Source organism: Oryx dammah, unplaced genomic scaffold (genome assembly GCF_014754425.2).
Source record: "Oryx dammah isolate SB20612 unplaced genomic scaffold, SCBI_Odam_1.1 HiC_scaffold_25, whole genome shotgun sequence".
NCBI lineage: Eukaryota > Metazoa > Chordata > Mammalia > Artiodactyla > Bovidae > Oryx > Oryx dammah.
In genome coordinates, this window is record NW_024070209.1 from 14821080 (window position 1) to 14847936 (window position 26857).

At 35.9% G+C, this 26857-nt stretch overlaps 1 protein-coding gene across 9 annotated transcripts in view; it reads left to right on the forward strand.

The window, feature by feature from the left end:
• BIRC6 (baculoviral IAP repeat containing 6) overlaps nucleotides 1-26857 on the forward strand; it is a 210869-nt gene that overhangs the window by 32474 nt on the left and 151538 nt on the right. For all 9 annotated transcript variants that reach the window (XR_005718377.1, XM_040224596.1, XM_040224598.1 and 6 more), the window contains exons 4-11: nucleotides 3671-3864; nucleotides 6876-6987; nucleotides 8872-8954; nucleotides 10542-10764; nucleotides 10846-11006; nucleotides 15888-15946; nucleotides 20460-21854; nucleotides 26225-26374. Coding sequence is in view for 8 of the 9 variants with exons in the window: in XM_040224596.1 (XP_040080530.1) it covers nucleotides 3671-3864; nucleotides 6876-6987; nucleotides 8872-8954; nucleotides 10542-10764; nucleotides 10846-11006; nucleotides 15888-15946; nucleotides 20460-21854; nucleotides 26225-26374 (2377 nt within the window). In the remaining variant the exon portion in view is untranslated. The remainder of the gene's footprint in view (nucleotides 1-3670; nucleotides 3865-6875; nucleotides 6988-8871; nucleotides 8955-10541; nucleotides 10765-10845; nucleotides 11007-15887; nucleotides 15947-20459; nucleotides 21855-26224; nucleotides 26375-26857) is intronic.

The window sequence follows — 26857 nt, forward strand, 5'->3', positions numbered from 1 at the left end:
AACCCAAAATTGCTGGTTAGCAGTGTTAACACCTAATTCAGTGCAACCATTGTTGTACCCTTGGTGGAACATTCCTTCCTTGTCACAAGACCTCTAGAACCTAAAGCTTAAAAAAAAAAAAAAAAAGCTGTAAATGGATTATTAAGTATAATAGCAACCCTGCTGAGAGAAGCTATATTATGTGTTTTTTGTTGATTAAAAGCATATACATAATCTTGTAATGTTAGAATTCCAGACTTTTAAGCATCTCTCCCAATTAGTACTGAAAATGAGTCTTTGGAAGGGCCCACACCTTTTTGTCAGGTCATCTCCTTCTATAAGACACCACAGTAAGACAGTTCAGTTTCATGGGGCAAGAGCCCATTGCCCCTACCTCTTCCGCTACCTCCCTACCTCCAAGCCCTTCCCCCCACCTTTGAAGTGCTTTCTTACTGAGAAGCAAAAAGCAAAGCTGTATAGAATACTTTCTAGTGGTTTAATATTATGGCAGAAGCATTGTGGGCAGAACAGATAAATGCACAGTCAGAATACGTATCTACAGTAAAGACAAATTGCTGTCCAATCCATAATGAAAGAAATCTAATATAATCAACCTGCAGTCAGGTAATTGGCTGATTCTTCTGGAAAACGGTGTCCCATTGGTGGCTCAGCTTTGGTATCTGCTATCGGCAGGCCTGCAGTTAGCCTGCTTAGTCTCAGTGAGAGCAAGTTCATGCTGGACCTGTGCATACCCTCTGTCTGTTTTACCATGGCATATTGCATATAGATTGATTGAGCAAGCACTGGAGTGGTTATGGCAAAAGAGTGAGTGGCATTCATATACTGTGTATAATTTGCCCATTTCCTCTATAATGGATGCCTTTTGATAAGCATTCACATATTTCACAAATATTTTCATACTGTGTTTATTTGTCCGTAGACCTTTACCCTTGACTTCCTTGTTAACAGTCTTCCAATCCTGATCTTTCCAGATGTCTGAACATCTAGCCAAAACGTTAGCCATTGTCCATTAATCAGTGAGGACCTTTACTTCTGGTCACCTCTCAATCCAGATAAAGAGAACAGTCCAATGTACTGGTTGAAGTTCTGCCCACTGAAAAGATTTGCCTTCATCCCTGTCCTGATTGGGACTGTGGTGCTGCAGCCATCCACTTTGGTATGGCACTTTCATAATGTGAGAACCATCTGTATGTCAGATCTAAAGGTTTTCTTCCTCAATTATCCCATCATAGGGAGTTCCTTGTGAAGCCATCAGTGTGGAATGAGAAAGGAGCTGTTGTCAGAATAGGTACTGTAGAAATCTCAGCTCCTTGATTATTCAGCTGGTTCAAAATTGAATTGCCTTTTGGACTTTCTCAAGATTGGTTTCTTATAAACCTCTTAATCAATACTGGCTCTCATACCCAGTAATACAGTTTGGTGTATCAGATAACACCTAGTTTGTGATGGACAGCTCTGATTGTATGCACATTTGTCCCATGGGTAGACACATTTTTATGAGAACTAACTACTAAGAGGCCAGGAGCTGTTTCTCAAGAGGAGAAGAATTGTTTGCAGGAGAGGCATGGTTTTGTCTTAGCATCCTGCTACATTATTGTCCCAGAGACTCCCTACAGCATCTTTACTTGGAGCAGATACTTCTAGTGTCATTGAATGTGCTCACAAGATACACATGGTAGAGCATCTTGTGATTCAGCCTGGGTGTGCTGCTGCTAGGTCGCGTCAGTCGTGTCCGACTCTGTGCGACCCCATGGACGGCAGCCCACCAGGCTCCCCCATCCCTGGGATTCTCCAGGCAAGAACACTGGAGTGGGCTGCCATTTCCTTCTCCAGTGCATGAAAGTGAAAAGTGGAAGTGAAGTTGCTCAGTCGTGTCCGAGTCTTCGCAACCCCATGGATTGCAGCCTACCGGGCTCCTCTGTCGATGGGAGTTTCCAGGCTGGGTGTGCTGAGGAACCTCTTATTCTGTTCAGTTCAGTTGCTCAGTCATGTCCGACCCAATGAATCGAAGCATGCCAGGCCTCCCTGTCCATCACCAAATCCCGGAGTTCATTCAGACTCATGTCCATTGAGTCGGTGATGCCATCCAGCCATCTCATCCTCTGTCGTCCCCTTCTCCTCCTGCCCCTAATCCCTCCCAGCATCAGAGTCTTTTCCAATGAATCAACTCTTCGCATGAGGTGTCCAAAGTACTGGAATTTCATCATGTATTATTTGATAATTGAGTTACAGCAACATTCTCAAATATGCTGAACACTGGATCCAAAATCTACTTAGGCCCACTGAGCATTGTTGTCTTAGGCCCTCTTTTTCATTGTTGTAGCAACTTTTCTTTCACCTTGGAGGAAACATCCTGACATGCCTAGCCTACTGGACCTCTAGAAACTTCACAGAGATTTTGGGACCCTGAGTTTTTCTGGGGATATTGATTTTCTCTGGCTTGCATGTGTCTTACTAAGGCATTTAAGGTCCTTGCTCCTTTCCCCTCATCTGGACTAGTTACTGTGATGTTACTAATACAATAGATCAAGGTGCTGATCTGCAGGATGTTGGGTTGATCAGGATCCCTGCAGATTAGATTTTGGTAAAGAGCATGAGTCCTAGGGTAAGACTGTGCAGATTTATTGTTTCTGCCAGGCAAAAGCAGCTTACTTTTGGATGGCCCTTAAAATTAGTTTAGATAAAAAGGTATTTGACAGAATTGTAACTGCCTACCAAATATCAAGGGATTTGTTAATTTGCTTCAGTAAAAATACCTCATCTGAAATATCAGCTGCAGTTGAAGTCCACCTGATTTTACAGTCCACGGTCATTCTTCAAGATCCATTTATGTTTTGCATGGGCCGGTGGGTTAGTTAAATGGAGTTGAGGTCGTTTGATTACCCCTCTGTCAGGTCTGTTAATGTGACATTAATCTCATAAATTTCCTCAGAATGTGGTATTGCTGTAGTTCAGTAGCTTTGTAGGAAAAAAATGAAAGTCCTAGGGGCTCCTGCTTGACCTTTCTTCCTTTAGTAGTCCAAGAGGATCAGAGGAACAGTGTAGGAATTTTTCTAGCTGCCTGTTCTATTTCTCTTCCAGTTACACATTTGGGAGCTAGTGAGATAGCTACAAGATAGATCTGAGGATCCACAGAGCTCACTGAGACAGCTTTGGGCCAAAATTCCAGTAGTCACTTCACCATCATAAGTCTCCACTTTGATTAATGGACCACAGTGCTGTTTTAGGTTAGTTCAGTGTTCCTCTCTTGTAGTGCCTGGAATATCACACAGCATTTCCATTCCCAAGTGCACAGTGACTATAAGTGAATGTCCACAGGTGCCTTTGAGGAAGGCTTGGGGTATGATTGACAGTGGAGAGTTGGGGCATCATTGTGGGATCCTTTCTCGAGGAGATTTGGCCTCCCTTTCAACCAAAAGGCTCTGAATCTGTGGACAGATTAGGTCTAGAAACAAAGTAAGAGTCCTTCTTTCTCATCTGGGCCTAAACATTCTTTTTCAGGATGGTTAATTTCATTTTTTATATAATTGCAGGTTCTTTGAATTATAAGTTAATGGAGTAAACTGACTTGAGACTACAAATAGTTATTTATCTTACAATGTATAAATCAGGGTTTTGGTAGAAACTATTGAGTATGTTTTCTTTCACTTACACTGCTGTTTTCTTTCAGTGGGCCACAGTTACATTTCATCTTCCTCATCATGTGTTGAAGTCCATTGCCAGTGCCATTGTGAATGAACTTAAGAAAATCAATCAAAATGTTGCTGCCTTACCTGTGGCTTCCTCAGTGATGGACAGATTGTCTTACCTCTTACCTAGTGCGCGTCCAGAACTTGGGGTGGGGCCAGGCCGTTCTGTGGACAGGTATGAACTTGCTTATAAAGAGATGTGACGGTAACATTGAATTGATTAGTGTTTTGATTAACAGAATAACTGTAAATTTGATTATGATTTTAAATATTTTTGAAAATCACTCAGGTTTTTATTTTGATCAAAAAACTGAAATGAAGTAAACTACTCCTCGAATTGCTGTTGTTAAACAATTTTTTTTGGTGCCTGGAAAGTGTTTAAGAGGATTATGAAGCTATATTTTTTAAATTCTAGGTTTGTAATTGCTTAGTAAATATTTGAGTCGTTAATATTATAATTATTCAATATGTAATATATAAGAATTATTTTGCCTTGATGAATTTTGTGACCTTTGGCATAAATTTTGGTAAATTAAAACACTGTCCCAGAATTTGAATATAAGAGCCATATATTATTTCCTTCTTAAAAAATGGACAGAGTTAAGGGATGTCCCTGGTGGCCTAGGGGCTATGACTCTGAGCTCCCCCTGCAAGGGGCCTAGGTTCGATCCCTTTTCGGGGGAACTAGACCCCATAAGCCACAGCTAAGAGTTTGCTTGCCACAACTAAAGACCCTGCCTGCCGCAACGAAGACCCAGTGCAGCCAAATAGATAAATATTCTTAAAGAATGGGCAGAGCTAAAAAAGCACTCAAGGGCCATTTTGTGGGCTTTTTGTCTCTTTTGTTTTTCTAGGGCAGTTTCGAATTAAGGTTTTTACGCTGCCTGCCCTGGATTTAAAGTGTTTAAAAAAGTCATACTTCAGTTATTATTTTCTTCAATAGAGATTTCTTGGGAGTTATGCTTTATAGAAAACTAAAAGTCAGTAGTGCATTCATTGAAAAATTTAAGTGATTTTTATTTGAGATAATATTTATTAGTAATTAAGTTTAGAAATATTTGCTGAGTTACTGCATTTAGCGATTTTGTTAAGTTCACATTTGCCTTCCCATGTAACATTTTACATTTTCACTTTTTCATTGAATGTGAATTTAACTGCTCATGTTGTTTTCTGAAGTACATTTATAAAGAGTACGTGCCAATGTAACAAAAATATTAGTGAATGAGTTAACCTTTAACTTCTGTTATCTTAAGTATAGCTCTTTTTTTTTTTTTTAATTGGCTGTTCCACATGGCTTGTGGGATCCTAGTTCTCCAATCAGGGATTGAATCCAGGCTCTCACCAGCTAAACTGTGGAGTTCCAGCCACTGGACCACCAGGGAATTCCCATATTCTCTTATATTAGTTTGCAATGTTTTTTAGTTTATCCTTTTGTAAACCAAAACTGCTTAATCAGTTGCCCCTTTTTTGTTAAGTGGTTTCTTTTATTATGTAAGTAACGTCTGTTGGTTGTTAACATTTGGGAGGTATTTTTATATTCCATAGTAACCCTGCTGTCTCTAACTTTTGGGCAAAATGTAGAGACTGCCCTTTTTAATCTTAACTGTCATGTGATATGTCTTTGGCTATCATTAAAATATTCTTTGCAATATGTCTGGAGAAGAGGAAAAAAGGAAGGAATCAATGTTTCTTGTCTGAGAGCCTGGCCTATCTTTAGGTTATAATTTCAGAGCTATTTTCTTTGTAATCAGTAGGAGACTTTCTAAAGAAATCAGTGTAAGCTGTGGTGAATGGTTTGTTTTAGAAAATGCATTCATTAGATGGGATTTTCAGTGTTTCTGGAGATGTTAAAATGTCTCAAAATTCTAATTTTGATGTAGTCTGTGGTTTTTATTTCATTAAATATGATTCTAGGAACCCTTATGAAAACCTTGAACTCTGAAGTCTGTTGGAGGTTTGAATAAGGGTCTACTGGATGCTATTGCTGTTTTGCTTGGTAGTATAACTTAAGTGGACAGATTTTCTGTTCTGAAAACATGAAGATGTCTGTAGCCTGATCAAGCAATTATTATTTTTTTTTTTTCCAAATCAGGACACAACTATGAGTTAAATCTTATTAGCAGTATTACAAGAAACCATGTACTAATTTAAGGGAAGAATTTTAAAGAAAGTATTTTTCTGGTCTCATAGTGAAGAATTTTTACCACTTTTCTTTTATTGAATCAGTTTCTCTTCTGTATTAGAAAAAGGAACTTTGCATACTGGTCCTTTCTTATTTGAAGCTGTGTGGACTTTTTCTAATTTTGATAGTCTCTTTTAAGAAGATATTCTGGTATTGTTGTTGCAGGTTCAGTCTCAATGAGCTAATTATGTTAATGAAAATGTGTGAAGATTTCCTTTTTTTTTTATAATCCCCTGAAAAGTACAGATTTCCTGGAAAAGGATTTCTCTGGAGAAAGAACATAAAAATTGCTTTCTACCTAAAAAAAACTTAACTAGAATATACTTTTTCAATATGGTTGGGGTAAAACTACTGTTCCTTTGGCTGTGGTTTTATCCGTTTATGCAAAACTTGTCACTTGATGAAAGCATTGGGTTCTGTGCCTCTACATTTTCAGATTCTCTGCTCTTTGATCGATATTATGCAACACTGGTTAATTTAATCTACCCGTGGAATTATCTGTTGTAGCCATCTTACCTGGAGAAGGCAGTGACACCCCACTCCAGGACTCTTGCCTGGAAAATCCCCTGGATGGAGGAGCCTGGCAGGCTGCAGTCCAGGGGGTCTCGAAGAGTCAGACACGACTGAGCGACTTCACTTTCACTTTTCACTTTCATGCATTGGAGAAGGAAATGGCAACCCACTCCAGAGTTCTTGCCTGGAGAATCCCAGGGACAGGGGAGCCTGGTGGGCTGCCGTCTCTGGGGTCGCACAGAGTCGGACACGACTGAAGTGATTTAGCAGCAGCAGCAGCAGCCATCTTATCATGTTTCTTTTTCCGTATTCTGTTCATGGGAAATTCCTAAAACTTATCATTTCAAATTTATAATACAAATTTGAACTTGGTCATTAAACATTCCCAGTTTTTGTTGATAATCCGATAAGCTTTTTTCTTCAGTGGTAAGTAATAGGGTCACTGTAATTTGATGCCTAACTTTGGTTACATAAAGTATGTTTACTTTTAGATCATTGATGTATAGTGAAGCTAACAGACGGGAGACGTTTACCTCATGGCCTCATGTAGGGTATAGATGGGCACAGCCAGATCCCATGGCTCAAGCTGGATTTTATCATCAGGTAAATAAGGCTGTCGAAAAATGTTTTTCAATATGACTTTGTAGCCTTTAGTAAGACTATCAACGTTTAATACATTTTCAGACATGTATGTTATTTTATGTATGTGGCTCCGTGCTTGTGTGTCTGTAATGTGAGTTTTGTTCTTACACCTTTCTTTAATCATAATACTAACTGGCTATTTCCTATATCATACTGTGTATGAAAGCTGAGAAGGTTAAAAAAATAATAATAACCGAGTTAATGCCTTATACTTATTTTCTTGCAGATTACATATTAATATATATTATATTTAATCTGTTTTTATATATAATCATCAGCAGACAGGCAGTATTCTCCAGATTTGTGTCTCGAGAAGTATTCTCTCTGGGTGTGTGTTTTTCAGTTTTGGCTTACGCATTCGTGACAGAGGAGTATATATGTTAAGATAGTGTGATAAAAGCAGTACATGGGAGTTACTCTTGAAATTTTAATTTTATTGGAACACGAAATACCCATGTGTCAGACAACTGTGGAAGCAGCAGTGCAGGTAGTGCAGTATACCTTGAATACGTATGTATTGAAGAATTGATTAAGAAATGTAGAAAGAGAAATAATTAAGGGAAAGAGTCATAATTTTACGTAGGAAAAGAGGAGGGTGTACAGTGTAAGGATGAGGGTGAGAAAAAGACATAAGAATGGGAGATGATAGAAAACTTCACGGAGCCAGTGTAGAGCAAGTTACAGAAAATGAGTTCAGATTGGCATAATAAACCAATTAAAGGAAACTTCAACTGAGTAATGTTGACTGGCTCACCAGTATTTTTCCATTGCTAAAGAAGCTAAGAAATTAATAATTACATGTCAGTTTACATAAGACATGCTTGTTTAATTTTGGAACTAAATTAAACTTTGGATACATTGAATTATTATTGTCATAAAGAATATTAAGAATAATTATTCCTTCATTATCTTGAAGGGTTCTTGGAGTATCTTAAACTAATATTTTATCAGAAAACCAAGATATTTGAAGATTTGATTCAAAGTCCATCAGATTTCCAGTTAAAGATAGATTTGTTTGGAGACTGGCTAGTATTAGCATTATTGAAATTATTTCCCTACATTAAGGATTGAATAAGGACTATTTTTCCTAATAATTTATCTTCTTCCTATTTTTTGGTATTGTTTCATATAACAGCCTCTGTTAAGTGATACCTTGATATTTTTTCCATTTAGCTGTTGTTCATTGTATTCCATTTTTTTTCAAAGAGATCAAATCATAATTTTCTAGAATCTCCTGCCTGTATTAGGGGCTGATTAGTCTCAGTCTTCTAAAAAATATATTTACACTTTAGATGTAGTAAGCACTAAGTAGAGTAAGTACTAAAAAATATTAATTTTAGTTTTCAAAGGTGTATTTCAGTTCAGGTTTTGATTTTATATATATTTATGTATATGTGTGTGTGTGTGTCATTTGGTCCTAAGTGTCTTACTTAAAGAATGTTACATGAATTATGTTCACTTTATTTCTTAAACACAAAAATTATGTTTACCCTTGCTTATGTAGTAGCATAGAATTCAGTTTTTCAAAATAAGTCTGTTAGACTATTTCCTCTTATATACTTAACTATGTTTAAAATACTTTAGTAATACAGTTACAAGATGCTGGACCAGAGATTGAGGCTGTGTGTCTGCATATTTGATTCAGTGGTAGTTTGCTGATGAAACACAATTTTTCAAACAAAGCAGCAAATGTATAAACATTTGGGGATTAAAAATATATTGTTGAAGCCTAATATTAATAGTATAGGCTAATTTTCTTTTCCTCTTTATGAACTTATTTAGAAGAGTTTTTATTAAGCTATTTAAATGTTGATGAGCCTTTTCTGTTTCTTTACACATTTGCAGCCCGCCTCATCTGGAGATGATAGAGCCATGTGCTTCACTTGTAGTGTGTGTCTCGTTTGTTGGGAACCTACTGATGAACCTTGGTGAGTCTTGATTTTTCTGAACATAATAGGCTAAGTGCTTCTATATTTTATGTTTCTGATCTGTATATTAATACTCTTGCCATTTGTCATCTCTATTTTTGCCTCTGTTCTAAGAGAATGAGGTAATGCTGTCTGTGCTCTGTCATATCACTTGGCATACAGGATCTCTAAGGTCTTTGATTTCCCAAGGTCTGTACATGTGAGAAGTGCCAAAGAATGGAATTATACTCTGACTGAAAACTAGAAGGCTATGACAAAATAAATTTTAAAAGCTTGATTAAATTCAGCAGTTCAGCCTGTTCTTTTGTGGGCAGCTCATCAATAGGGAGTCCATGGAAGGAGGGCCTTATGATTTACATTTCTAATTTCAAAGTAATTCTAGGGAGTCTGTGCTGGTGCATAAAATTTGAGAACTTGGTTAAACATTAGAGATCGTGTATTGGAACCTCACTTTTACATAACTACCCTGAGGCCCTACTAATAGAAATAGTAATAATAGCAAACATTTGTATAATGCATTTTATCAGGTACTGTCTTAGGCACCACACGAATGGTCGCTATAGTGAAAAACTGGGAAATCTTACATGCCTTTTGGGAGGGGACTAGATAAATAAAACACATTCATATAATTGACTGATCCAACAGTTAAAGGAATAAACAGTTAATTCTCTATTAATCAGCATCAGTGCATTATTATATCAAGAAAGCTGTTGTAGAATGAATTGTATAATAAGCTGTTTATTTAAAGAAAATTCTGTTTATTCTATATGTATATATATGGGTATAAGTTTATAAAAATATTTTAGGAGTATAATAGTGGCTGTCTGGAGGTGGGATCAGAGATTACTGGGGTTGGATATTAAGCCTGAAGTGTGTCTTTTGCTATATTTTAGATAGTCAAATGTCACTTATGAAAATAAAATTTTAATTAAAAAGTTAAAACTCAGATGAAATTAGAAAGAGGAAAAACTCTTAAGGTTTAGCTGTGACGGAATCCTTTTCAAATGTCATGTGCCTGGAGATGCCATGTAAAAGCATTTATGTAAGACACCTTGTTGTGCTACAAATTGTCCAGGATTTATATATGGACATAGGTAAGTTGTAGGTGCAGTGTTGTTAAAGTGAGTGGTTTAATATGTTACAGTGATCTTAGTAAAATGAAAATTTTTGGTATTTGAGTCTTTAATTAAAGAATGTTGTAGTTGTTCGGTTGCTGTCATGTCTGTCTGACTCTTTGTGACCCCGTGAACTTAAGTACACTGAGCTTCTGTGTCCTCCACTATTTCCCTGAGGTTGCTCAAATTCATGTTAATTGAGTCAGTGATGCTATCTGTCTTATCATCTGCTACCCACTTCTTTTGCCTTCCGTCTTTCCCAGCATCAAGGTCTTTTCCAGTGAGTTGGCTCTTTGTATCAGGTGGCCAGAGTATTAGAGCTTCAGCTTCATCAACAGTCCTTCCAGTGAATATTCAGGGTTAAATTATTATTTTTTTTTTTAAGAAAAAATATCATAGAATTCTCTTTTAGTGGTATAGACTTAACAGCTTAGTTGGTTAGTAAACTTTCCCTTTTTTAATTTGTGTAAAGGTCTGAACATGAGAGACATTCCCCAAACTGCCCGTTTGTGAAAGGTGAGCATACACAGAATGTACCATTGTCGGTCACTCTTGCAACGAGTCCTGCACAGTTTCCTTGCGTGGATGGAACTGACCGAATATCTTGCTTTGGGTCCGGGAGCTGCCCTCACTTTTTAGCTGCTGCAACAAAACGAGGAAAGATCTGTATATGGGATGTTTCCAAACTTATGAAGGTATGTTTTAATTTTGAAGGAACAAATCAGTAACTGAAAAAAAATCAGTTGTAAATTTAGGCTTTTCATTTATTTGTTTAGGTGCACTTAAAGTTTGAAATTAATGCGTATGATCCAGCAATTGTACAACAGCTTATTCTGTCAGGAGAACCAAGCTCGGCAGTTGAATCCAGGAGACCAACTTTGGCATGGCTGGAAGACTCCTCTAGTTGCTCAGATATACCAAAGTTGGAAGGAGATAGGTGTGTAAATTTGTTTTAATAATATTTATGGAAATTAAGTGTTTTCTCTTCCTAAATTGTATATTCTCTTAATTCTAATTAAAGAGACAGAAGGCATTTGATCAAGAGATTAGAGAGTCACTGTTTGGTTAGAAATCCAAAAGGACAGTAAAATTCCTGAAATAAATTTTCATTCACCAACACCATAGTCTGTAAAACATATTTTATTTTCTGTCTCAATCCATACTAATGGAATAATCACTCTACTGAAATATAAATTCTAAATAATGAAATCCTTGGATTAGACTTGTAATTTCACCTTCTACTAATTTTTTTCATAGAGCCGTTGAATCATTTGGTTCATTTCTCCTTTTTTCATTAGCACCTAAAATATAGAAATGGTAATCAATAGTGAAATAACCTGTGGTTAGGCTAGATAATCTAATTTTTATTTAAATGTATTAGTAGTCAGCAATGAGATGATGTACAATAATCATTGCCAATGAAAGATTCTGGTAGACTTGTGCTGGATTCTCTTCCATTCAGCCTTTCTAGAGCTTCATGATTTCTGTGGCTGTATTTGATCTGTGCAGGGGAGAGAGAGTCAGAGTGTAATCCCACATCACCTAATTGTCTCCCAGGAGGCGCTTGTAACTCTTAACTGGGTTCGATTATAGAGCAACATTTGTGATGGTCCCATGGAGGCAGAATGAAGGGTTCTATAAGCCACTCAGCTGGTCTTCAGCAATAGCAGCTACCACTTTGTAAGATTCTGAAGGCAGTAATATGAAATGGAGCCTGCGTAACTGTGATCAGATGTCTTGTATGGACATCTATCATTTCACTTGCAGGGCTTCTTGTGTTACTGATGTGTGATTGGTGTTACACCACAGTGATTTAATCATTTTACCTCACTGTTTGTTTGGTAGTGAAACTTTACTAATGGAGATTTTTTTCATTATTTAATGGAAAATTCACTGCGTATTAAATGTCTAGTCCCCGTTGCTAATAGTATGTGGAAATTTTGGGTCTGTAAATGAATGTGCTCTGAGCTCTGGAACAGGCTGAATTAAGACATCATGGTGTTCTCAGTTATTTCAAGTCCCTCTGAGAGCTTAATGAGAAAGCAGTTGGCCCATTGTTGTCTTGAGTTTGACCGTATTTGCCAATAGAACTGAAAATGAATCCTGCTTGATCTCTGATTTTCTTAGAAATTAGTGGAAAATTATTCATAGAAGGTAATGAACTTGGTATGTCCTGAACACACTGACTTTAATTAGAACTTTTGACTCCAGAGTTTTGTAATTTGAGGATTAAAATTTGAATCAAGATGTACCTTTAAGATTATACAGACACACACAGACACTTTGGTAAAGTGTTTTACATTTTAGGTAAATGTATATCCAGTATATCTGGTGGACAGGTGTTACCTGAGCTAGTGTGCTAGGGTTGAGATATAAATCCCTCTGCCCGCTTTTTTAAGAGACTTAAAATCTTTTTGGGTAGAAGGTTACAAAGATTACTCTGGTGGTTGGAGGAAGCTGAAGAGGTGGAGCTTCAAGCCCTTTATTCCTGCTTCCTCTCCTCCAGGGTTAGCAGGATTCCTGTTGGATTGGTATTGGATATAATGAATCAAACCACTTCTGCCTCTAAGGCACAAGATATAGTATATATATAATAGTATATTTTATTTTAAAATATACTGTGTTTCATTAGCTTGAGAAATAATACATTAACTGAATTAAATTAAAGCTTAATCAAGAAGTTTAAAGTATTACGATGTAGTTTGCTTAGAAATTGTTTTTTGTCTGTTTCTACTTAGTAGGCAACATTTGTCTTTGTTCTGAATTTATTTAAGGAATATCTTGGATGTGTTTAATTAATGTATTTTTAATTTATTTGGTTGCATTGAGTCATAGTTGTGGTGTGCAGCCTGTCTAGTTGTGGGTGCATGGGCTTAATTGCCCAGTTCCCTGACAAGGGATTGAACTGGAGAACCCTGCATTGGAAGGTGGATTCCTAACCACTGGATCACCAGGGAAGTCCCAAGAACACATTTAATTTTAACAAATTAACATTTTGTGTAGATGCCTCATTTGTACGTTATGTTTTTCAAGTTGGCAAAAATTTCCAGAGTTAACTCTAAAGTTGCTTATATTGTTGTATATCTTAGTTATATGCCAAAACTAAGATACATCTATACTATTAGCACATATAATCTTAACTAAGCATTTTAAACTTATTCATATATTTTTTTGCATGTTTATTACTTTGCAAAAGGTTTTATTTCATGTAAAAGACTTTAGTAAATTTAGTGTCTATTATGTAAGTATAGTTGACTTTTGAACAGCATGAGTTCAGTGTTGAACTGTGTGAGTCCAGTTATTTTTTAAAATGAATACTACACAAACTAGGTTAGTTGAATCTGTAGATGCAGAACCATGGATGCAAAAGGCCAACTGTTGTTAAGTTATACACAGATTTTCCACTGTAGGGAGGGCTGGTTCATCTAACCTGTGTGTTGTTTAGTGGTCAGCTATAAATGCATGCTTATTGTAGAAATGTTGGAAAATATATGGAAGTAAATTGAATGGAGTCTCCATTTTCATACCATCAAGTCATGAAGGTTAACTTTAGCTGTGTAGTTTTTTTTTTAATTCATGTGATTAAAAGAAATTTATTGATGCATCATTACTTATCATAAGATTCACCCTTTTAAGTGTACAATTCAGTTGTTTTACTCATGATTTTATAACATGGCAGTATGAGTGTTTTTCTGTCAAATATATTTTTCAAAATAAAGCCTTTTTTTTTTTTCGGTGATTTAAGGCAATTATCTGGCAACCCTTTGTAACATTCTTAGTAACTTCAGAACACCTAAACTCTGTCTTTAAATATACTACTACTAGATTATCTTTTATCTAAGTGTAGATGGGTAATATTTGACTATTTTTCTTGATGCAGAAATCCTCAAAATCTACTGTGTTTTCTTGGTTTGGACTTCTTTATTTTGGATAAATTCCCAGTCATTAATATTTCCTCTTAAGATTTATTTTTCCAAGCATCTTTATTATTTTTCTGAGACTAGCCATTTAGTATTTGAATAGCTTAAGGCTAACTTAGGAGCTTAACTTTTTCACATCCTTTTTTAAAATTTTTAAGTTATAGCACGAAATTGGTTATGGTAATTACTACCAGTTGAAAAAAACACAGAAATTTTGTCAAAAATATCTAAGCAAATATCTCCCACCCCAGTGTCAGACGTTACTTTAAGCATTTCTAAGGGAGATTGCCAGGTTATATTTTATATAAAATAGCATTATAAATGCCTAGTTCTTTCAGATAGATGTGCATGCAGTGTATTGTTTCAAAAAGGGAGAATTACTTCTCCTTCCTGTGAACTTCATCTTTTAATTTTTGTTCAGTTCAGTTCAGTTGCTCAGTCGTGTCCGACTCTTTGCGACCCCATGAATCGCAGCACGCCAGGCCTCCCTGTCCATCACCATCTCCCAGAGTTCACTTAGACTCACGTCCATCGAGTCTGTGATGCCATCCAGCCATCTCATCCTGGGTCATCCCCTTCTCCTCCTGCCCCCAATCTCTCCCAGCATCAGAGTCTTTTCCAGTGAATCAACTCTTCACATGAGGTGTCCAGAGTACTGGAGCTTCAGCTTTAGCATCATTCCTTCCAAAGAGTTTATCAAAATTTTATGAACTACTATAAATGTGCTGATTGTTCATTCAGACACAGCCTAATGTTGTGCTGAAGTGCTCTGTAATTATATCTTTTTTTCTTGTCTGCTAACAGTGGAGACTGAGAATAAAATTGGGTGCAAAGAGAGAGGCTGGCAATTTCTTGGCTACTTAAATGAAAGCAAAAGAGCAGCTGTTGTCTTACTGTCTTGACTCTTAAGTTATAGTAGTTTTCCTGCTTGTCAAGGATTTCTTAACAGCCCCTCCCAAACAAGCAAAAAATAAATAAATAAAACCAAGAGTAAAACACAAATGGAATGCATGTTTCTGTGAAAACACTTCTATACACACATATTTACTCAGCTGTTCTAATTGGTTTTAGGGTATAACTTTGCTGAATTCAGGAGTAGAATGCTAAGTCACTTCAGTCATGTCTGACTCTGCGACTCTCTGGACTGTAGCCCGTAAGGCTCCTCTGTCCATGGGATGCTCCTGGCAAGAATACTGGAGTGGTTTGCCATGCCCTCCTCCAGGGGATCTTCCTGACCCGGGGATCAAACCTGTGTCACTTCTGTTTCCGCATTGGCAGGCGGGTTCTTTACCATTAGCACCGCCTGGGAAAGTGAAATTGAAGTCGCTCAGTTGTGTCCGACTCTTTCTGACCCCATGGGCTATAGCCTATCAGGTTCCTCAGTCCATGGAATTTTCCAGGCAAGAGTGCTCGAGTGGGTTGGCATTTCCTTCTCCAGGGGATCTTCCCGACCCAGGGATTGAACTTGGGTCTCCCACATTGCAGGTAGACACTTGACCATCTGAGCTACCAGGGGAGCCCGTCCCTAGTAATAGAGTGGTTATTAAAATTTTACTACTGGGAAGCTTGTGCTTGATTTTATTAGCTGTTGTGGTTTTTTTTTTTTTAATTTTATTTACCCAAACTATCCCTGTCTACACCTATTCAGTTGTCAAAATCCTACAGATTGTACTATAAATTTTTAGAGATTACCACACTTTATTTCAGGCAAGCATTTATTTAATGATTTAAGATGATTCACTATTAGCGTAATCAGGGTTTCAGTCAACTTATATATTACATAAGCTAGTTTGGTGATGCTTACGTTTTAGACATGAAACAATGGTTGTAACATTATACTTTGCTTTCTCATGTGTACTTTATTTTGAAATGGAAATTTTTATTTTGTCTTTTTTAAGTGATGATTTACTGGAGGATTCAGACAGTGAAGAGCATTCCAGATCAGATTCTGTGACAGGTATGTAAAAAATGTTAGATAATCTATTTTTATATCATTTCATTTATATAGTTTCTAGGTAGAGCTAAATACCAAATAATTCTGTATTTTGAGTACAAAGTCTAAATTTTCATTAATATACAAAGAAAATTATGTATCAGATCTTGATTCAGTAATGTATATGTAGTTTCATACTAAAAATTTAAATAGTACTTATTTGTGCCAAAGGAATTAAAAATGAATCTTACTAAATCTGTCATGTAAGTCAGTGACATTAAACTCTGCCCAATATGTTCAGTTTATTTGTATACTGTATTGTGTTGTTAAATAAATGTAATGTTTAAATCAATAATTAATAATTATTAATTAGTGATTTCTTATTCCCAAAAGAAAACTGTATGAAATATTAGGGCAAAGGGGTATAAAAGCCTTCATATTTTAATGTAGTTATAGGCAAGGCATCTCAAAATAGTTTTATTGTATCAGAATTCAAATCCTAACTGTCATTTATTATGGTCCAATTGCATTTTCTAGTGTATAAAATAGTGATATTTAAATCTCGTATTTATAATTTTGGTAACTAAGATTAGAATTCGTGAAGCAGACAGAGTACTTGGGCAGTAGCCACTATTTTAAATAAGTGACCATTATTAAATTCTAGCTGTATTCTAATGTCAATGTCATGAATTAAGGACATACATAACTTATGAAATCTCTTTAGAGGAAACTTGGTTTTAGATAGTTCGGTTGTTAAAAGTTATATGTCAGAAGTTAGTATAGTATAGCAGTTGCTCTCAATTCTAATTTGTTGTAAATTTTTTTTTTAAAGCCACCAAACAGAATACTGCACTGGTTTTTATATTCACTTTCATTTGTCTTTTAAGGTAGTTCTTAGAATGAAAAAATTAAGAAAAGTAGGAAACTTCCCTGAATAATAACACAAATGTGTAATTAGGTCTGGGAAGAATAATTGATTGCATTTAAAAATGTAGTCTGATGAAGTGTGCTCTTTTTCCAGTTTGTTACCCCTTGGCCAAAGAAAGGGCTACTGTTGCAGTTTTAAACATCTGACAAGAATACACTGGTCATTGGTTATCTAGAGATCTGGTTAGAGCTTGAACTCTTACAAAATAAGTCTTTGGTCTTGTCAAGTCACTTAAACTCTCTGGGCTTCAGTTTTTCCTATGTAAAGTGAAATGTTTGAACTAAATGTTCTTTTTTCTGCCCTTAAATTTTTTTATTCTAACTTTAATCTTTCCTTTGTATGCTGTTGCTTAACTCTTTCCTCTTGGTCTAAGGATCTCAGTAGGTATTTTTGTAATTGTAGTTGTTACATATTGATCTATTTCCTTATCCCTTTTTTACCTTTATATTTTTCATCTATGCCTGTTTGATCTTTCACACTTCTTTAGATTCTGTCGTCCTCTTTACTTCACTTCCCGGTACCTAGAATATTACTGTATGTTTTTGTTGACTCTTTTCTATGATACCTCCTTTAAGGTTGGGAGTGGTGTCCTTATATAGTATTGGAACTAGGTAGCTGTGGTATGAGAAAAAAAAAATCCTTCCAGTGTAGAATTTTTACTTGCTTTATTTGAGGATTTGTAAGTGGTTCATTCATTTATAGTAAAATATGTATAACCTTTTAAACTAATTTTATATTGAGAGACTATTGGTGAATTTATGAAGACTTGTGATATTAATGGGAAATGTATTGTCTTCTTGAAGTATGTAAAATTAAGTAATAGATGCTGTTTCACAACTTACATTTCCTAGCTCTAAGCTCGTTCCATCAATTTGAATGATATGATATGAAGAATTATAGGTTGTATTTCTTAATTTCAAAAGTGTAAGTGGAAACTTAAAAGATGTTTATCTGTTTTTTAGTTGAAAATTAACGATTTTTGAAAGTATCCAGATGATACAGAAAAGACAAGTTTGCTCTTTGGTCCACATATCAGAACAAAGGAGTGCACCTTCTTTTGTAGAGTGGGAAGTGTTTGGCAAGAGACTGAAGAACAATTCAAATTGAAATTTGATGGTTCAGGAATATGTGGAACTTACACCTCTGGAAGTTGGCTGGCAGAACTGTGGGACTGACAGTAGCTCAGTAAGCAGGGTAGAGAAGGGTTTCCCAATATGATTATCTGAAGAATATTATACTGCAGGATATTTGTAGGTATGTTTTATAAAAATTTATTTTGTGGTCCAGTTGGTTTGAGAAATTCTGAGGCAAGTAAAGATCAGTTTTCCTTAACTGCAGTATTGACAGTTGTCATTGTGCTTTGCCAGTCTTATAAGGGGAATGTAGAGTCCTCAGAGAAGGCAGTGGCACCCCACTCCAGTACTCTTGCCTGGAAAATCCCATGGACGGAGGAGCCTGGAAGGCTGTAGTCCACAGGGTCGCTGAGGGTTGGACACGACTGAGCGACTTCACTTTCACTTTTCACTTTCATGCATTGGAGAAGGAAATGGCAACCCACTCCAGAGTTCTTGCCTGGAGAATCCCAGGGATGGGGGAGCCTGGTGGGCTGTCGCACGACACGACTGAAGCGACTTAGCAGCAGCAGCAGAGTCCTAGACATTGATTAAATAGTTGAGAAGCAGCAGAGTAGTAATGTTACCTGTTACATTTTATTTTTTAATGGATATTCTCATCTCACATGACCTTTGCTTTGAATATTGTCTTAACTGTGGTTAATATATGTAACTAATGGTTAATTTATTTTCTTTTAAAATGTGCATAGACTAAAATAGCTTTTTCTTGGCAATTTCCTATCATAACTTATCAAGTAAGTTACAGTTTAGTTACAGTGTATTATTACATGTTATAAAAATCTCACTGTCAGCTTTCAACCTCATGTCTAAATGAGTGAATTCATAGAGTAAATATATGTAATTATTGCATGGCAATATAAAGACTGCACATGAATATAGTCAAATGAGTGGTTAAATAAACAACTTACTAGTACAATTAAATTGTGAAGTTTATAACTAAGTTTTTTCTGCTTAGTGAGACATGGATATTGTTTTAGATGACAATAGTGACATTATATGAAATGAGAAGATTATGCTCAGAAAGAAGTCTTGATAAAGCTATTAGCATTTTGAAGATACTGTTTATGAAATCGTTAACAAAATGGTATAAACAGAGCTTTCAGTGTAACTCAAGTGTTTGATGTTCCATAAATCTCTCTTGTTCATTCCTTTACTTGGGTAACTTAAACTTCTGTGCACTTACTTTGAGTTATACTTATTTCCTTTCTTTTCTGAGTTCTTCTTAATCTTAAATTGTAAAGCCAATTCCATTTTTTTTTTGCATTTCCACAAGTTATGTAGAGTGATTTTTATATATTATTGTTTGTAATAGATTGTTGCCTGATAGTTTGTGCTGTTGAGAAAAATAAAGGATGAGTTGAAACTTTGCATTTAGTATCAAGAGATTATCCCTGGTTAAGAGGTTGACTGACCTCTACTTCAGGGTTTTGTGTAGAGAGAGATGGTATTTTTGGAGAATTGAGACTGAGGAATGACCTTTATTCTATTTGAAGGGGATAGTTTGAAGCACATGATAAATAAAAAGTCAATAAGGAACAATGTAATGTAGTTGACTTGAACTAAATATTAGCAAATAGTACAGAAGACATTTAAATTGTTTATTTATTTAGCCTCTCCTGGGTCTTTTTTGCTGCATGGCTTTTCTCTAGTTGTGGTGCTTAGGCTCCTCATTGTGGTGGCTTCTCTTGTTGGGGGGCATGGTCTCTAGGGTGTGGGAGCTTTGGTAGCTGTGGAGCGTGGGTGCACTAGTTGTCGTCCCGGGCTCTAGAGTGCAAGCTCAGTAGTTGTGGTGCACGGGCTTAGTTGCTCCACTGCATGTGGAGTCTTCCTGCACCAGTTATCTAATCTGTGTCTCCTGCATTGGCAGGCAGATTCTTTCCCGCTGAGCCGCCAGAGAAGCCCTAGAAGATGTTTATATTTCACTCAAAATGACAAATTTGGGAAACTTCTTGTGGTTACTATTTTTCTGAGCTGAGGTTTGAGTTAAATTGCGTACTGTTACATATTAAGACAGTCAACTGATAATTAGCATGTGGAATGGGAAAGAGGTGATGAACTGAGATTATAGTAATGTTTCATGGATATTCTGCAAAGTGCATAAAGAACAGATGCGTAGTATTGAGTGTAATTTTGGTGTAGAATTGAAGGGCAGAAGTCTGTTATTATGATATTAATAATATCTTCATTCTTAACCCGTTTATTCTCTCTCTCTCTCTCTTTTTAAAAGGATTTTGCTCACAGATTGCCAGGAGAGTGTATTGTGAATTGAAAATGATTTTTGAGACTCTTTAATATCTCTGGTTTTTCTGAGTAGGTTCATCTCAGCTTGGATTAAATTTCCTTTAAAAGGACTAAGTTCTTCCATTAAGGTGTTTAAAATGTACCGACTGGATGATTAAAAGACAATTAATGAAAATGTTATACTACAGATTTTGATTTATATTCACAAAGTCATTTGTATTGTTCCTTTTCAAAGGACATACATCACAGAAGGAAGCCATGGAAGTGAGCCTTGATATAACAGCACTCAGCATCCTCCAGCAGCCAGAAAAGCTTCAGTGGGAGATTGTTGCAAATGTACTCGAAGATACTGTTAAGGATCTTGAAGAACTTGGGGCAAATCCTTGCTTAACCAGCTCTAAGAGTGAAAAGACAAAGGAGAAGCACCAGGAACAACACAACATTCCCTTTCCATGTTTATTAGCTGGAGGTTTATTAACCTATAAATCTCCTGCTACCTCACCCATTAGTAGTAATTCTCACAGGTCACTGGATGGTTTAAGCAGAACTCAGGGTGAAAGTATATCAGAACAAGGGTCAACTGACAATGAATCCTGCACTAACTCAGAATTAAATTCTCCTCTGGTAAGGAGGACTTTACCCATTTTGCTTCTTTATAGCATCAAGGAGTCTGATGAGAAAGCAGGAAAAATCTTTTCACAGATGAACAATATAATGAGTAAAAGTTTGCATGATGATGGTTTCACGGTTCCACAGATCATTGAAATGGAGCTGGATAGTCAGGAGCAGTTGTTGTTGCAGGACCCTCCTGTGACTTACATTCAGCAGTTTGCAGATGCGGCAGCCAACCTTACCTCTCCAGATTCTGAGAAGTGGAACTCTGTGTTTCCCAAGCCTGGGACTTTGGTTCAGTGCTTGAGGCTGCCAAAGTTTGCAGAGGAGGAGAATCTTTGTATAGACTCAATAACTCCTTGTGCTGATGGAATTCATTTATTGATAGGACTGCGAACATGCCCTGTTGAATCCTTGAGTGCAATAAATCAAGTAGAGGCCTTGAATAATTTAAATAAATTAAACTCTGCACTATGTAATAGACGGAAAGGTGAGCTGGAATCAAATCTTGCTGCAGTGAATGGTGCAAATATTAGTATAATTCAACATGAATCACCAGCAGATGTACAGACTCCTTTGATAATTCAACCTGAGCAGAGGAACATTAGTGGCGGATATTTAATACTTTATAAAATGAATTATGCCACTCGGATAGTGACATTAGAAGAGGAGCCAATAAAAATCCAGCATATCAAAGATCCCCAGGACACAATTACCTCGCTCATTTTGCTTCCACCAGATATATTGGATAACCGAGAGGATGACTATGAGGAACCTCCTGAGGAGATGCAGTTAAACTCAAAGAATGGGGTTGAGAGAGGAAAAAAGTCTGACATTTCTACTCTTGGACACCTGGTCATAACCACTCAGGGAGGATATGTAAAAATATTAGATCTTTCAAACTTTGAAATTTTGGCCAAAGTGGAACCTCCGAAAAAGGAGGGCACTGAGGAACAGGATGCATTCGTTTCTGTCATCTACTGCTCGGGCACAGACAGGCTGTGTGCGTGCACCAAAGGTAAGCTGTGGGCTTGTTTGGTTCATTTACTGCTCGGGCACAGACAGGCTTTGTGCGTGTGCCAAAGGTAAGCTGTTGGCTTGTTTGGTTCATTTACTGCTCGGCCACAGACAGGCTGTGTGCGTGCGCCAAAGGTAAGCTGTGGGCTTGTTTGGTTCTTTATCAGTCTTATGAAATCAATATACAGGGCATTCATTTATGTGTATACTGAGCGTGACTTTTAGATCCATATAGATGGAGAGAAATTTATGTTTATAATGAAGTGGTAAATGTTTGTACTGTTTTACCTGTTCTTAAAACACTTTTCTGCTGCCCTAAGTAAGGATTCTAATTGTAAATAAGTTAGTAAGTCTCTCAGAAAGTATCTTCACTGCTTTAACCTCAAGAATATAACCTGCTGTAATTTCTGTGACTCCCAACTGCATCTGCTCAAATTTATAGCCTTGGACAAATTACTTTAAACTCAGTAAACCTTTGTTGATTTATAAACTAGGAAAGACAGTCTATTTCCAGGCTTGACAGAATTAAATGAAATAATGTACGTAAAGTTTCTGGCACAAATATTAATACATGTTGTTATTTTCTTCTGAAATAAAAGTGGTAAATAATTATTAATTCTGCCAAATAAGCGTTCCTTGTCATATTTAATCCTAACTTTTTGCAGACAGTGAGTCAGTTTTGCAATATTTGAGGCCTCTTGTAGAGTAACAGGTAGTGTTACTAAGGAATTACTGACCGTATCAGGCAAAGTGAATAGTCCTATTGATTGTTCAGTAGCAATTTAGGACCAGGAGATACTTGAAGTCTTAGTGACTATAACCAGTGCTTGGCAGAAAAATTGGGATTGGGAAGAGTGATGCATCTCATTTGTGGTTCTGGTAGGAATTAATCTGAATTTTTCCTCTCTTTAAAAAGATTTCAAGAGTTTGGCTGAGAAGGATAATGGTGGATGTGGTGATGTGGATTGCTTTCTTTGAAACACATTTAGTGAAATAACATGGGGAAAAAGCCAAATAACATAAACATCTAACTAGATTATTTTTTAAAAAGAAATAGTCTAAAATAGCTTTAGAATAACGAAACTTTCAGAAAAATCATTAAAATACTATGTGGTACCAAGGATAATTTGAGTTTAATCATGTATATGCCAGTTCATTTCTGTGAGAGTTTTAGCTTTGTTAATTTTAGTCATTTTTACACTGACTTTATGAGGTATGTGCTAGTTCTATCTTCATTTTAGTTATCTCTAAAAAAAAATAAAAAGAAACCAAGGGAGAGAGAGGTTAAGTAATTTAACTTGCCTAAGTCACAGAGCTAATAAATTACAGTTAGTGTTCAGACCTGGGCAGTCTGTCCAGGTGTGCTTAAACTACATTAAATTGCCAGAGATCCTGCTTTTATTGAAATTTTATACTTTGAACTTTTTGGTATATTTTCATCTGAAAGATTAAAAAAAATGAAAACAGTTTAACTTGCTGTAGGCCATTCGAAATGGAAGTCGTTTTGGAATCTGAGTGACCTGTTGACAGGGCATGTAGTCATAAGATACTAGTAGTTTATCAAAGTTTAATGATTTGAATTTTTGATGAGATATGGTTTTGGCGATTCAGAGGAGAAATAACATTTAAGTTATAAAATAGATCAGTGTTTTCGTGGAGTTTAGACAAGGACAGTTTTTACGAAGTGATCATGATTATGATGGAATTTAGATGAATTGAAGGACAGGAGAAAACATGGGAAGTTAATTGCTTTAAAAATTATTCCCCAGTTGCTTAAGGATTAATTGATCAAGATGCATTTGAAAAGATGAGACTAATAGCAATAAAGAGGACAAAAAAGTTGTTTTAAAATGTTCGAATAACAATCCATAAAGTAGAGTTTTAAAAGCGCTGTAAACTGTAAATCAAATGGATTTGACACTATCTTGTAAGTATATTCAAATTGTGTAAAAGTTTTCTCATGGAGAAACATCGAGTCTGTTGATTAAAACCTATAATTAATGCTATAAATTAACTTTTTTGCATAGCATGTGGGATGTGGGATCTTAGTTCCCCAATTAGGGGTTGAACCCATGCTCCTTGCAGTGGAGGTACAGAGTCTTAACCACTGGACCCCAGAGAAGTCCTGCATTCATTCTTTCTAGTTCTGTAGTTGCGCTACTGACCTCTAGAGCTTCCTACCAATTACTTCCTATTCTGTCCTTTGGTGTGATGTCAGTGGTGCTTGTGTTGATTCTGTTTTTCTTTTCTTGAAATTATCTTCTGATTGGATTATCACAGTCTACTGCAGAGTAATGCTAGCTTAAATCTAGTAAAATATAGAAACTTTGCTCTGATTTTTCTCTCTCCCAGCTTTGTGCTACTGTTGTCTTATATATTACGTTTAGATGAGTTATAAATCCAACAAAAAAATGTTATTTTATATAGTCTTTATCTTTTAAAAAAGTTAAATGAGAAAAAAATATGTTCACCTTCTTTTGGCATTTTGTTTTTTTCTTGTGAATTTTGTGTTGCCTTCATCTCATCTGGAAAGACTTTCGTTAGTACTTATGGTAAGGCTGGTCTGCTAGCGGAAAACTCAGTCTTTGTTTATTTGGAAATGTCTCTATTTCACATTCATTTTTGAAGAATGATGCTGTATGTAAAATTATTGATTGTTCCTGCACATATCATTCAGTTGTTACTTCTTTTTGATCTGTTACTATTTTTTGATGAGGATTTACTCTTAACAATTTTCATATGTAACATGCAACTGTTGATCTGTTTTTATTTCACTGATTCCTTCTCCTGTCATCTCAAATCTGCATTGAGTCTCCAGCAAACTTTTCATTTTAGTTACTTTTCAATTCTAAGAATTGCCTTTTGTTCTTCTAAAATAATTTCTGCTAATTTGTTGAGATGATTTGTTGATTCATTTTTACCATTCATTTTTTGAATTCCCTGTACCTGATGTCCTTTTATTATTTAAAATATTTACAACAGCTTCTTTGAAGTATTTGTCTGCTAAATCTAAATATGGATGCTCAGAGATATTTCTCATTGCTTTTGTTTTTCTTGAACATGGGTCACTCTTTACATGTTTCATAATTTTCAGTTTAATACTGGACATTTTAAATAACGTAGTAGAACTGCTGAATTCTGATACAGCCCCTGTTTGGAAATTGTTGTTATGTGATTGTTTGGTAGCCCACCTGGACTGAATCTGTGAAGTCTGTTTCTTTTGCAGCCACTGATGTCTCTTTCATTGTTTTCTCCACTGGTTTTTATTTTTAAGACTTGTTTCTTATTTGTTACCTGTCTGTCCACATAGTTTATTGTTCAGCTAAAGATTTTGATAATTGGTTGTGACCAGATACCTTTATTGGCAAGGTTGTATTCAAGTGTGCCCTGGCTTTTGTTTTCTTTATTTTTATTTTCTCTTGTGCCCTTTCAGGTCTTTTCTGCATAAGCATTGAGGCTTAGTAGACAGGGAATGTGTTGATGACTTGGGCCCCCTCTGGTATTTGTGGCACCTATGTGCAACCTCTGATCAGTGTGGAATATTTGAGATGCTTACCAAGCCCCCTATGTTTCTCTCACTTTTTGTAACTGTTAAATCCCTGGTTAGTTCTGGTGTTTTGCTTGCCCCACACAGAATGCTGGCTTCAGATAGCAAAGTTGATGGGTTTCTTTTCACCGCTGAGTCACCTTAGGCAGACAAGCTTTGCAAATCACTGAGTCCCTGTGATAGTAGTAGCAAATCTGGTTTTCATCATTTGACTCACTCTGTTTAAATGACAGTTTTGTTCAATTTTATAATTGCTTTTAAGAGTAAGATTTATCTTGTTTTGTCATGCTGGAAGTAAATCTCCAATTATTTTATTTACTTATTTTTATTTCTTAAATATTTTAAGATCACTTTCCATTTTTTTTTCTGGAGTAGAAATATGAAAAATAGAAATTTGATTTGGTTTCATTTTATTGTGAATGCTTCAAAAAATTAGGAAGAATTGTTGTTCAGTTTTGCTACTGCTGTGAATAATAGAGTGGGATGTGGATTCTGGTATAGCTAGTGCATCAGTTTTTTCATCTGTAAAGTAGCCACAATAATACCCCCTACTTAAGGTTATTTGTGAAGACTAAATGAATTAAGCATTTAAAATAATGTCTTACACATGTAAGTACTAGATAAATAACTATTTTCACATATGAAATTGTAATTCCTGGACAATTTGATTCCTAAGTTGTTGGAGATGTATCACTTTAGTAGCTCTCTTTTTCTGCTTTTTAAGTGGTGTTAGAATAAATTGAGTTTCTTAACTAAGTAGCAAGCACCTGTCTGTTTACCTATTTTTCATATACCTGTGTTGATGGAATTTTACTGTACTGTAGGTGGTGAGCTTCATTTTCTCCAAATTGGAGGAACCTGTGATGATATTGATGAAGCTGACATACTAGTGGATGGATCTCTTTCTAAAGGAATAGAACCGTCTTCAGAAGGTTCCAAACCTTTATCAAATCCTTCAAGTCCTGGCATTTCAGGTATGATATTAACTTTTAAAAATGATTTATAAAAAATGCAAATTCTTGTGATGTTCAAAGTTTTCTGAATCACTCTTTTGTAATCTAAAACATTTCATTTTTTGTAGTCAGTTCTTGGTTACTTTGAGAGTTCATTTGCTTGTTGATATTCTTTTATCAGACTTGTTTTTGTATATTATTTATCACTCTGTTTTCAATAGTTGGAAAATGTTGTAAACATTAAAATAAGAAATGGTTCTCAACCTGTGGTAAGTTGGCGAGTTTTGGTAAAGTCACCTAAGAGGTAACAACATGATTTTGGTTGTTTAAGAAGCTTTTAGTCTAGTTAGGATGGAACAAAACAATATGAAAGAGTGAAGAATTCACTAAGTAAGTGTAAAGTGATTGGAATGGCTAATATTAATTACTCCTGGAATAAAATGCTGAAAAAATATTCTTTCCTTAGGGTGATATTTTCAGACCCCCATCATCCCATTGTGAACT